The following is a 13821-nucleotide window of genomic DNA, read 5'->3' on the forward strand; positions in this document are numbered from 1 at the left end:
ATCTTTTCCTCTCTTCCACAGGAAGGTTTGTCCCAGGAGCACGACCCTGGGGACGGACTGGAGGAGCTGTGCACTCTGCCCAATCACCTTAACCCTCACAGACATGCCATCTGCATCTGCCTATCTGTAAAGACAAACCCACGCTTGACATCTCAAATAAAGGCTTTAGCCTTTTCTGTGGCTGCCTCTATGCTAAATCCTCCCACAGAAGGAACCTCTTCGTTTCTTCTTGCAGACATACAGCAAGCAGGACAGGGGCAAGGCAACATGTTCCTGTAGTTACAGTTTTCCAAATAGCCACCAACACAAATCTTAATGCTGGGCTCAGGAGAAGAGGGACGGTTGCTACCTGTGCCAGTTGAGTGACATAAAATGTCTTATGAGGAGCACAGCTGGAAGACATTTTCATTTACCTCCCAGGGCAGCTGCATGAGTTCGGTGGTGGGAGGGAGATAAACAGACACTCAAATGTCAGCAAATTTTGTTTCCACCCCCCATCCTGCAGTTTTCCAGCTTCAACAGCTTTCAGCATCCTGTGGATTAGGGTGAGCTCATTCTCTTAAGGAAACTAGAGTTGCTCAGCACATTTGCAAGGACCCAGCGACAAAGCCAGTGACTCCAGTATCACTCACTGCTGGTGCTGGGCCAGAAGGGGCAGTGCTCATGTCTGGTTGGAGTATGGCTGGAGCCTGGCTGAGCAGACACCAGACAGGAGCAAAGACCAGTGGCAAAAGGAAGGGAGTGAGGAGGAGGAGGAGGAGAAGGAAAACAGGTGCAGGTTGTTCAATCTACTTAATTAAAATTTAGCAGCAAACCCCAAGCTTTCCTCAGAAGCTTTGCACTGGAAGCACAGTACCACACAACCATTCTGCTTAGCGGTTGAAGGAAGTTCTCACAGTAAGACAGGGTAAGTGCGTGCTACAAATGGTGACGCACCAACATCGTACCCGCTCAGAGGCAAGAAAGAGTAAAACCTAAAAGCATACAGCACCCAGTGCATTCTCACTTTGATCAGACAGGTGCAAGCCAAGGGAACTAAAGGCTGACTCTGTGTTTGCTAGAGAATCATAGAATTTTTTGGGTTGGAAAAGACCTCTAAGATCATCAAGTCCCACCAGGGTCATTAAACCATGTCCTGGAGTGCCATGTGCTATACTCTCCTCCTGCCAGGTAGATACACATTCTCCAGTGCAGAGGAGAGGCAAGCACTGCAGAGCAGAGGCAAGTGGGAAAGTCTTTTGAGTGGCTCCATACCCATCTGAGCACTGTAGGGCATGAGGAGAAAGGTCCCTTTGCTTTCTCCAAACAGAACTTCTCTTTAACTCTCTCAGTTAGCAGAGATGGGCCATTGCTGCTGGGATGTTCAGCAAATAACACACATTTAAGGCAGACCTCTTGTCATGTTTGAAAAAACAGGTACCAAAACAATGGACTGGTAACAGCAATTACTGGCTGGATTTGGACTTTTTAATTCCATATCTGTCACTACAGCCATGTTTTGATGACAGAGAAAACAAATACAACCCTTTACAACTAACCCCCTGTACAGCCAAAGCAATTTATGGCACACTTCCAGGTATGACTACTGCCACAGCTAATTACGTCCATTTTTAAGGGAAACTTGGACTGTTAGTTACCATTTCTGGTGTAAGAACAGGGAATGGATTCAGGTGCTGTCTTGCACTCCTAACGTGATGAAGGTTGTAGAAAGAGGCATCCATCTTTTCTCCGTAGAAAATGGATTTCTTCTCTTAGGAGGGCTGTGTCACAAGTCAAGTGCTTGAGCCGTGACTTCAGCTTGGCTTTCTCTTTGACATCAGTAGTTCGGGTGGCCTGAAATTCTATCCCCTGTATGAAGAGGGGGAAAAAATAGCTCCAGTAAAATACGCGAGAATGAAGAGGGGGGAAAATATCTCCTGTAAAATACAGGAGGATGAACAGTGGAAATTTATTTCAAGCAGGAAAATTAAGCTTTCCAAGAGGCAGGACATCTTCATGACTTCACTCCTCAGTCAGAACTACATGGAAGTCAGAGTGAGGAACCACTAAGTTAGACTGCTACAGGTGGCTGCCTTACTTCCTAATCAGAGAAAACATTTTTCATTGTTTTTGGCTGTTTTCTTGTAACAGAGGAACTACTTTGACTTGCTGCAAGATGTTTTTAATTAGAAATAAAACGAGTTTGTTTTAATAGTAGAAAGCAGCCAAGTAAGAAATTACAGAAGCTAAGGTATGGCCTACTTCAGAATCAGCTCATTTGTCTCCCTTCCTAGAAGACCTGGGGCAGCTGTTCAGCCTGTGCCACTAGGCAATGTTAGCCCAAACTGCTGCCTGCAGAGCAGGGGGTGAGACCAGAGAGCTGGTGAGGGGCAGAGATCCCTTACCTATTTTGAACAGTTCCAAACCCCCATGAGTGCAGTAGCTAAAAGGCTCACCAGATCATTTTTCAGTGATGCCATTTTAGTTTCAAGTTGCTGCTTTTCAAGGCGAAACTGGTTCAGCTGCTGTAGCTTGATGGTGTTTTCCTTTGTCAGCTTCATTAGCTGCTGACGCAGGTCTGAGATTCTTTCCTGGAAAGATTTAAAATGTTGAGCTGGGGTAAGAGAAGACAAAAAGCTTGAAGTGGGGAAGAAGTGCTAGGCACTGTGTGTCACAGAACAGACTTTCCATGCATACTACCTGATCCCACAGAACCTTTACTGCAATCTGGTGGCAGCATCCTCTTTGGTTTTGGTTGTGTTTTTCTTTTTCTTTTTAATATTACAAATGTCATAGAATAGCTTGAGTTGGAAGAGATTTTAATGATCATCTAGTTCCAAGTCCCCTGCCATGGGCAGGGACACCTTCCACTGGAGCAGGAATGCCTCAGAAGGTATAGCAGTTAGGTAGAGGTGTGGGAAAGAGAAAGCCATGAGGTACACAGTACTTCCGTGTCCTTCTGCAAGGACAGTGTTAAGTGTTGCCTGCTTGCACTACAGTAGCTGAACCTCAGCCTGCCCAACACCCTGAGACACACATGAATATCTCAAACTGGCACCCCAGGCATGAGCCAGGGCTGCCCTAAGCTCAAATAGTTTGTCACCAAAGGTGGTGGGAGAAGGCAGTAAATGCAATAACTTCACATAAAAAATGAAGCAGAAGGATACATTTTGAGGAAAGTAAACCTAAAAGATCATCAACTACCTCCATGAGAAAATAGGATGTGTGTCAGCAGCTGGAGCAGAAGTAGGAATGATGATGGGAAATTAAGAGTTTGACATTGTGGTCTGTTAATGACAGGTGAAAAAACCCAAGCAAACACAGAACAGAATTGCTTTGATTTGAAAAGACGTCTAAGGCCATCGAGTCCAACCATCAACCTAACGTTAAACCATGTCCCAAAGTCCCATGTCCACACATTTCTTGAACACCTCCAGGGACAGCGACTCCACCACCACCCTGGACATGAACATGCATAAAAGATTTTGGTGTAAGTATTCAGACCCAGGGAAATGAAACCTTACAAAGCATCACATCATATACATGTTCCTCCTTTTCCTGCTGCTTACCTCCCACTTCCTGAGCTCCTGGGAGTGCATATATTCTTTCTCCATTATTTGAACTTGGAGCTCCTCCATGCGTATGCTACCAGAGTGTGTCTGAACTGCTTCAAAATCCACCAGCTGGCCAAACTTCTTCACCATCAGATCATTGCACTTCATTTCCAGTTCTACCAGAAGGGACATGGCACAAATAGCAGCACTGTCTTTCACTGATTAATAATGATTTCTGCCTTATCCCATCTGAGCTTTTTGGTATTTGCTCTGCAATAAGTATTTCACACACAACCACACAGAGCTCACAACAGAATGTTGCTGTTTGTCCTTGCCCATAACCACGTCTGTGAGGTCACCAAGCCACATGCTAAGCCAGCCCTCGTAAGCTGTTCCCACCCCAAAGGCTATATGGGGTCACCTCAGTTTTTTGGTGGCACTAGACCCATCTTTGGATTTGGCCCTTAGGAAAGTAAGTGGTTTGAATAGGGTTTGTTTCACTCTTGTGTTACACAGAGAAGGAAACTGCCAAAAAAAAGCTTATGTAGCTTTGGGGGAAATACTTTTTTCCCTAACAGTTCTGGTTTACAGCCAGAAATAGCAATTGTGTCCTGACTTAGTGTCTCATCTCAGTCAACTCTCCTTATACTAAGTTCCTAAAATATTTCACATAATATAATGACTCTGCAGTGCTGGAAAATTACCAATACTTCATCAAAACAGTCCACTCAATCTGCTCTTTATGTTTTACTGTCTGCAGTAGCGAGTTGTGACATCTGTGAGCATAAAGACAGACATCTGGTGATAAACCATACCCAGTGAGGGGGCACAGAATGAGCATTCACATACTGTGTTTTTCAGAGTCTCTGTTACTCACGTTGAATCTTTATCTCCATCTCCTTTTTGTCTTGAACAAGCTGCTTATAGTGTTTCTGGGCCTTCTTGTAGATCTCTCTTTGCATTATCTTTTCATCATGTAGCTCTGAAATTCTCTTCTGTAGATACTCTAAGGTCTGGTTGCTAAACACCAAAGCCTGGGAGAGGTCACTGGGCATCTCCCCATTAACCAAGTACTCCACCTGCGAGAAACAGCCATAAGCAAAGTTTGACTTTACTTATTAGGGGTGCTGGTCATCTCTGGATAACAATAAGTGACTAACAAGTGAGGGAAGCATGGGCACCACTCTCATGAATTAGGCCATGGAATCACTACCGCTCAGCACAGCTCAAAGACTGCTTAGAGCTGTGATGACTGCCTATGTATAAAGCTGTCAATTCTTCCACGACACTTGGAACAAAGAAGGGAGTTTTGAATGATCTGAGAGCTGCAGAATTGCAGGGTCAGGCCTTAGACTCTTCTGTCTTTACTACCAACCTCTTAATGAAAGGAAACAGAAGAAATGGAGAGAATTAAGCTTGCCTCAGTGGTATATAAACCAGAAAGTCAGAGGCCTATCTTCTCTCGTTGAGGAGAAGATTCAGGCCAGAGGAAATAACAGTACTGTCTTGAGTTTTCCTCTTCATTTTCTACTTCCTATCCATGGGCTAACAGCTGTGTAGATGAATGCATTGCATCCAATCCAGCATATTTGAACTGAGCAAAACTCCCATTAGTTTCAATGGTTTGGTGGCTATCTTGGTTTGGTTTGGTTTTTTGTTTGGTTGGTTACTTGGTTTGGTTTGGTTTGTTGTTTTTTATTGGGGGGGAGTGTTTTTTTTTTTCCCCAGGAAACTATCAGTAGGTACAGACCTGAAGGAAAATCCAATGCCAAACCTATGGAACACTTGAAGACTATGCACATTTCAGTAATGAGACAACCTGCCTGTTCTTACCTCTTTTCTATTGGTATAGGAGAAGGGTAAAAAACAACCCTAGAATGCAGTTCAGTTAGTGGCACTCCCAGGACACTAGTGCATCAGGAAATAATGGTCCCAAGGAACAGTAACACCACTGTTTAGATGTGCACAGGCCATTCTGCACCTGCAGATTCACAATATCTTGAATTACCTGATGGAGTTTCAAAGGCACAGCTACATATAGCTCATTCATTCTCTGCTGCTTTTCCCAGCGAAGGGTCTCCAGTTCCCTCTCTGCAGTTTCCAGACTGGTTTCCACTACTTTTGCCTGCAAAAGACAAATTGTGAACCAACACAGATCCTGGTGTACTCACACATGTGAGGCAGCAAACTTTTACATTAGAGATTCCTGATGCAAAAGGAAAGAAATGTATTTTTAAATGCTTTTTTTTTTTTTAACATACCATGATAGATTAGTTTTATAGGCAAACACAAGGCTCATCTACATATTCAAGCAAGGTTCTACCCTGAATACCTCCCATACACATACACACCCATAAATGTTTCCTTAAGTAGAGAAGTCCTGCATGTGTCAAGAGGCAGCTGCTTTGTTTAGTGTTTAAAACACTTCTAGATCTACAGAGCCTGCAAGATATTTTTTATTGTGTTATGCCTGGAAATGCTTATTGATTCTGCATGAGAAAGAAACAATTCAGACTCAAATGTCAGACCCCAGGGTGAGTATGTGGCAGCTGGCACTTAGGAAAGCCTTTAAAAACTAAACAAAAAAAAATGTTGTAAGTTAAGCATATTTGATGGCACATTTCTGAGGCACAATAAAAAGCAAGACTTGCATAATGTTATTTTGGCAGAATTCTCTCACTATTCTGGATAACCCTGCAAATTAAGATATTTTTGAATTAATATAAATCAAATGTCCTGATGAATGCAAAGAGCTCAAAGAAGCTAAAAGGAAAACTTGCACCAATAGAGTTTATTCAGTGATTACTATCACAAAAAGTAAAAGAAAATAACTAAAAGAAATAGATTGAAGACCAGCATTTTAATGCATTTATTTCAACCTGAATTTGTGTTAGGAGAAGTGTTCTTTAACCTCTCCATCCCCATATACATGCCTAGAGGACAGCTACACCATGTGTCTCATCTGAACAAGAGAATCCAGTTTCTGTTGCTGCACAGAATCATAGAATGGTAGGGGTTGGAAAGGACCTCTAAACATCATCTAGGAGAAGGCCCCTGCCAAAGCAGGGTCACCTAGGGCAAGCCACACAGAAACACATCCAGGTAGATTTTGAAAGTCTCCAGAGAAGGAGACTCCATGACCTCTCTAGGTAGCGGGTTCCAGTGCTCCAGCACCCTCACAGTAAAGAAGTTTCTCCTCAAGTTGAGGTGGAACTTCTGGATTCCAGCTTTTACCCATTATTCCAGTATTCCAGGTATGGTCTTACCAGGGCAGAGAAGAGGGAGAGGAGAACCTCCTTAGACTTGGTGGATGGTCAGATAGCTTCCTAGACATACATGATGGTTCGATAGCTCTAAGGAACTGGATCTAATCTCTACATCCAGCCTCATTGCAGCCAAGGCCAGACCATCTTTTCAGGAGGACAGGTGATCCACATCAAGCTGCCTTCTGCCTCTCTGCTACCACAGATTTTTCTGCCCGAACTGAGGCCTCTCACAGGGTGAGGATTTTGTCTTTAAATCTTAGCTGAAATCACTAGCACAACATTTTTATTGTAATGGAGCCAGCTGATGCTTGCTGAGAAGAAAACACTCAAATACCTTTTTGGCCAAGGCATTATATTTCTTTCTTAGGTTAGCAGCAACTTTTTTCTCCTCTGCTAAATCTTCCTTAATATCGACCAGCTTCTGCCGGAGCTGGATGGTGTTTCGAAAGAGTGCCTCATTGCAGTCTGAGGAAAGAAAGAGTCAAAGAATAGCTCAGTGTTGTGATGAAACTGACTATTAACTGTACTACGGTTATGGGATTGAGCTCATAGCTTCTCCTACTGCACACATTGCCCAGTGTTCCTCATAATAAGACCATGCTCTTGGTTCCCTGGAGCTTTCTCAAACATAAGCCACATGGGCCACGTCCCTCCATGAGGAGATGAATGTGTTAGAGGAGTCTTTTTTCCTTTACACTCAGTTTGCTTCCAGAAGACTAAATGCATCAATAGCCAGTATTAAAGCCAAGTGCTCAAAAATAAGCTTTTGTAGGTAATGCAGTCCCAGTAATTAATGTTACAGTACATGTTACAGTTAATGTACAAAACATGTTACAGTAGACTCTTCAATTACATGAACATAGAATCATTTCAGTTGGAAAAGACCTTTAAGATCGAGTCCAACTATTATCTAACTCTACCAAGTCTGGTGCTAATCCATGTCCCTTGGCACCACCTCTCTTCATCTTTTAAACACTTCCAGGGATGGGAATTCAACCACCTCTGTGGGGATCCTATTTCAGTATTTGAAAACCCTTTCAGGGAAAAAATTTCTTCTAATATCCAATCTAAACATGTACTTGTTTATCCATTCCACCCTTCACTATAAATCTTGGAGTGATCACAGAATCATTTAGGTTGGAAAAGACCTTTAAGATAAAGTCCAACCATAAATCAGTTATAGCTCTGTTTGTAAACAAAGCTGTGGTTCATAGGATTTGTTTAATTTGTTTCATGGTAAGGAAGAACTGTGAATTTCTGTCTAATTCAGTGATTTCATTTATACTAATCAAGTGCATAATTATGCCCAAATTGGTGGGCATTAAAAAAAATAAGTTTAAAAGTAGAGTCCAATCAGGGGAAAGTAAATGGCTCATAGACAAATATGAAGAGGCTAATACCACATGTAATTTCCCTATTAAATTAGTAAAAATCCTCATTTCTTTCCAACATGTCATTGAAAATATAGATGAATGAAGAGTTAATAAAAAATTCAATTTGTGGAAAAGAAGTTAAAATCCAATTTTAAAAAAAGAAGAAATTATATGGTAATTACTTTAGTAAGTTCTAACTGAAAACGAAGCAGTGTTGTTGCATGGTCATTAACATACCGCTCGCAGATGTTTTTAAAAACAGCACCCTAACCTAGTTAAACCGGTACAAAAGAAGAGGGGAGGGGGAAGTGGCTTGCCTTTGCAAGGACGGAAGGAAGAGGATTTTGTAAAGTAAAGCTCCTTTCAGATACCCTTAAGAGAGCAGCCTAGCAACAGGCAATTGCTGCATAAATCCACGAGGTGGTAACAAAGAGCTTGATTCAACAGCATGGTGGGGGCCCCGCTGAACTTCCCTGACAGGGATCCAGCAAGACCAGGCAGCAGGCTTCCAGAGAGCCGCCAAAGCCTCGCTCCAGTTTCATTCCTGAGCGAGGCGTTTTCTCTCCAGAAAACAGCTGTGAAACGGTGAATGGTTCTTTTCATGAAACAATTAATTCTTAGTGCTTAGGTACGTTATGTTTTTCCAAAATTTTAAATTAGAATACCCCATACCACCAGCAGTTTCATTAGTTTCACTGAGTTTTCCTGGGAGGAAATGTTTCATTTGGGAGAGGTACACACATGCTAGCCCTTAATGGCATTACTATGCAGTGAATAATGAAACATTCTGAGTTTTCTTTTTAAACACACAATATTGCCTCTAAAGCTAAAGAAATTGTCAACCCAAGAAAATGGTGGCTTAAGTACTCTTTGGGCACACAGAGTCATCAAAGACTTCATCTTCAGATCCAGATTTTTCCTCATCAGTCCCCAAGGTGGACTCTTCTCCCTTCTCTTCATTCTCATCATCTTCATCTGCAAGAAAAGGACAGTACTGCTGGCATGCAGAACATCTTCAGATCCAGTAGTTGTGCATTATGCCAATGTGCTGATGAACACAACTCAAATAAACCCATGAAAGATCATGTTGGTAATACGTGAATCCCAGCACCTTGTGCCTATTGCATTGATTTGATAATTTGACAGAAAGACCAAAAAGAAGACAAAGGGAAAAAAAAAAAAAGATTAATAGAGATCACCTAGTAGCGCCAAAGGCACAGACACAGGCACAGGCATGGTTGTGAGACTTCCTTCAATAACATTTCCTCTCCTTACATGTGCTAGGAATTTAAACTTTGTGGGTTTGCCATTCTACTACAGAGATTAATCAACCAATCAAAATTCTGAAGTACAGAACTGTCACAGAAGCACAGAAGTGTTCTCTGCACTTTTTACTAATCTTCATAGATTCTTTGCAGAATGGCTTCAGTTGGAAGGGACCTTAAAGATCATCTAGTTCCAACCCCCACTTGAAATCAAAAGTCAGAGAGAGAGCATGAGTATCTTAGCTCAGCAAGACTGCCCAGCGGTACCAGTTTAAACCTGAGTCACTAAGATAAATTAAATTCTCATCATGTGTTTAGTCCTGTGACTGGATTGGGGGGTGGGGGGGTACAGGGAGTGGATCTGTAGGAATCTGGGTGTACAGGATTAGGGTGTGGAAGTGTCTGGGGGACAAGGAGTGGATCTAGAGGGACACAAGAGTGAGACTGGGGACACAGGGAGTGGATTTAGGGGGGTCTGGGGACACAGGGTTAGGGTCTGAGGGTCCTGCAGGACAGAAGGAATGGGTCTGGGGCTGTCTGGGATATTGTTTAATGTAGGGGAATCCATTGTTTCTCTTGGGAGATGATTCCAATGTCTAACTGTTCTCATGGTGAAAATTTTTCTTCTGGAATCCAATTGGAATCTCCCCAGGAGGAACTTGTACCCATTACCCCTTGACCACATGGAAATATGTGTAACAAATCCATAAAACAAAAAAGGAGAGTATCTCTAACCTGCTTCTCTTCCTACTTCTTTTTTTTCCATGTACTTGGTTTTCTTCTCCAGAACCTCAGTCAGAAAAGGGGCAAACTCATTGTTTTCTCCAAGGGACATTTGGAAGCTAGCATAAAGAGCTTTCTTGCATGCCTGAAGCTTTGCAATCTCACACTTTCTGTCCTCCATCTGTGCAAGGTAGTTGTTCATTTCTGACTAAACAAGCAAAAAACTTACTTCAGTTAAAAGCCCATGTGTGTGTATATATGATGCCTCTGTGAGATCTGGAAATGCTAAATTTGTCTTTCTCTCTTTAAACCCATTCTTCAACCAAGAAAAACCTAGAAGTATGTTATTAAATTTAAGTATATGATCTGTAACTTATTCCACATAATGAAGTACTTATTAAAATACTACTGTTAAAGCTATGAAAAGATTAACTATTGGAAGTCAAAGGTGACCATCCCAGGCTGATCATCAAGAGTTTCTTGTTTTTTTCAAAATTCAGCACTAGACACTGGATCAGTGTTAAAATGAAGCAAAAAGTTGCCACCATTTACTTTATGGCTTGCTTTTTTCCCAAGCCATGCATTGGTGTAACCGATAAACCCAGAGACAAGTGGCCTACTTACCTGCATGGCCTCCTGCTCACTGGTGAGGGTGGTAACACGCCCCTGGAGAAAGTTCTCTTGTTTCTCAAGGTTCTTCAGGATAAGCAGCTCTTCATACCATGTGATGTAGCGCAGGTCAGCGTTTTTCATCTGCACATCCAGCTTCAGTTTCTTGTGCCGCAGAATGCAAAGTTCAGCATCAAAATTGATTACCAGGGCATTGATCTGGAGCACACAAGAGAGTCAAATGAGGAGCACAGAGTGTATTAGGAGAGAAGCTAAACATGTAAAGCTAGAGAAAGGAGCAGAAGGGGAAAATTATCTCTGTCAAATCAACGACTCACCCATGTAATTTACTATGGATTACTGAAGTGCTTAGAAAGACAAAATTAACACCAAATGTGTCTTCATTCTCAGCACATAAGTAAAAGCATCACCAGGGCTTCACAAGAGTATTTCACTGCCATCTACTCCACCCCAGAAGTACTTTAGTCATATAGAATCATAGAATCATTTTGGTTGGATAAGACCTTCAAGATCATTGCGTCCAACCATTCAGACTTCTCTACCATGTCCACCATTAAGCCATATCATCAAGCATCACAGCCACATGGTTTTTAATCACCTCCAGGGATGATGACTCAGCCACCTCCCTGGGCAGCCTGTCCAATGCCTGAGAACCCTTTCAATGAAAAAAAAATTCCTTATGTCCAGACTAAGCTTCCCCTGGTGCAGCTTGAGGCCATTCCTTCTTGTTCTATCATTAGTTACATGGAAGAAGAGACCAACACCCACCTTACAACAACCTCCCTTCAGGTAGTTGTACAGAGCAATGCAATCTCCCCTCAGCCTCCTCTTCTCCAGACTAAACCGCCCCAGCTCCCTCAGTTGCTCATCATAAGACTTGTTCTCTAGACCCTTCATCAGCTTTGATGCTCTTCTCTGGACCCACTCCAGCACCTTGATGTCGTTCTGGTACTGAGGTGCCCAAAACTAGACACAATACCTGAGGTGTGGCATCACCAATGCAGAGAATATTTTGCAGTAGCCTGAAGTAGTTCATAATCCCAGCTACTGCAACAATAAATACATCTTCTGCCTTGCCAGACTTCTTTCAGAATACCTGCCAGTTCTTCCCTTAGACATTTACAGTCAAACCAGTACTAGCAGCTGCCATTATTAAATGAGGTCTGTGTGATGGTCACACCAGCATTTAGATATTCTCTCAAAACTTTCATGCACAAGCATAAGGGTGTCTGTGTTGGAGTAGACCAAAGAGGCAACGGCAAACAGCAGATGTTACAGAAAGGATGGAAGAAACAGAGCAAACATGCGAACAGTTGTACACCTCTGACACTTCTCTCTGTACTCTCCTAACCTCTGACTTCGGGGACATCCTGAGCTTGAAGCAATATATTTCTCTTCAACAGCTTTGAATGGATTTTTCTTCCAGAATTTTTCAAATTGTAGCTTTTCCCACATCCTAAAGCTGAGTTCCAAAGCTTAGTTATTGTTGCGTAGGAAAACTGTTTCCACTTGCACATTTCAAGCTTTCTATACAACCATTTCATCTGATATCTCACCTTCTTTTAAGAGAAGATTCTTACTCTCCTTTCTTATGCTATTCATAATTTTATCACCTCTGCTGCAACCCTTTCAGTTGCCCCTTTTCAGGCCAAAGATGCTTTATTCATTTAGAGGTGCCTTTAAAAGAAGCTTTTCCAGGATGAAGCATTTTGGTTAGTCTCTTTTGTACCTTTACTAGGTCTACAAAATCATTTTTGAGACCAAAGAGTCAGGACTATAGTTATATAAGACCTGAGAGCATCATGAATCTAAAAAGTTATGGTTGTGGTGGTGCTCTTTTTAAAATCTTTGTTGCTTTTCAAATGATTTATAATATTTTATTTGTTTGAGGGTTTTGTTTGTTTGTTAGCCCATTAAGCTCACAGTTTCATGGGACAAGCAATAAGAAATCTAAGATCTGTTTTTCAAATGCCAATAGTCAGCACACAGGTCACAGTTAAGAATTGATACCAATTTACACTGTCATTTTGCACCAGATAGCATTTTCCTGGCCTTCAGAAAGGTAGGAGTAGCTCCAGTCCTGAGATGGAAGGGTGTGGAGCTTTATTTCTGATGCAGTAGGGTTGCTCACTCAGAAAAAAATAACTTTTTTGATCCTACCTTTTTAATCACAATCTCCTGCAAATATAGATTTTTAATCTTCTCTCTCTTCAAATTTTCCAGTTCCATTTCTGTTGGCTCTAACTTCTCAATCTCAAAAACCTTTTGCTTCCCTGTGACCTGAGATGATGCTGTTTTCCGTGGGTGTGCACCCACAGCCTCCTCTTTGGAAGGAGCTCGAAGAAACTCATGCCCAAATGCATGAGATGAGGAAGACCCTTCCAGTTGTTCCTGGAGCTTTGCCTTGGCCTCCTGCTCCTCTTTGAACTTCAGGAGGATGTCACTGTTACACTCAAATTTTTTTTCAGGAAACTCATCTGGATGTAACTGAGGGATTGGGGGAACAGGGAGACGCTCTGATAAATCCAAGGCTGCCTGTATGGATTCCAATTCTTGCACCAAACACTTGATTTCTTCAATAGTAGAAACCTTGAGATCCCTCAAAGACATGATCTCTTTGTTCATATCTGCTTTCTTTTCATGGATCTGCAAAGGAAAAATAATTTACAGTGTTCACTCTTCCCCACACAATTGTTAAGGGTTTTGTCACACTGGCTTTCCTTGTTTCCATGCTAGCTTTCTTTTCTGTACCATCTCCACGCATCAGCAGTTTTACACCTCTGTCTTTCAATCTGTGGGTTTAAAATCTCTGGAACCACCTCTCTTCCTGTCCTTCACAGAAAATAGCAAAGGTGTAGGAAGAGAAATAAATTTTCCTCATTCTCTCAGCTCCTGACTGAATTATGAGTTTCTTGATATGAAATGCTGAAGCAGAGCACAAAGCAGACAGAGGCTGTGAGAGTAAGCTGTGGGCTGTAGAGAATTACTCATCTGGGCTGTCTCTCATTAAATATAGAGCATCACAGCTTTG

At 42.1% G+C, this 13821-nt stretch overlaps 1 protein-coding gene across 1 annotated transcript in view; it reads right to left on the minus strand.

The window, feature by feature from the left end:
• Positions 1–1686: 1686 nt before the first annotated feature.
• CFAP44 (cilia and flagella associated protein 44) overlaps positions 1687–13821 on the minus strand; it is a 52467-nt gene continuing 40332 nt past the window's right edge. The window contains 10 exon segments of the mRNA XM_054387050.1: positions 1687–1848; positions 2436–2570; positions 3549–3709; positions 4411–4612; positions 5542–5658; positions 7134–7264; positions 9040–9147; positions 10173–10368; positions 10785–10988; positions 12951–13436. Of these exon segments, the coding sequence (XP_054243025.1) occupies positions 1687–1848; positions 2436–2570; positions 3549–3709; positions 4411–4612; positions 5542–5658; positions 7134–7264; positions 9040–9147; positions 10173–10368; positions 10785–10988; positions 12951–13436 (1902 nt within the window).

This window comes from Indicator indicator, chromosome 1, assembly GCF_027791375.1.
Source record: "Indicator indicator isolate 239-I01 chromosome 1, UM_Iind_1.1, whole genome shotgun sequence".
Classification (NCBI taxonomy): Eukaryota; Metazoa; Chordata; class Aves; order Piciformes; family Indicatoridae; genus Indicator; species Indicator indicator.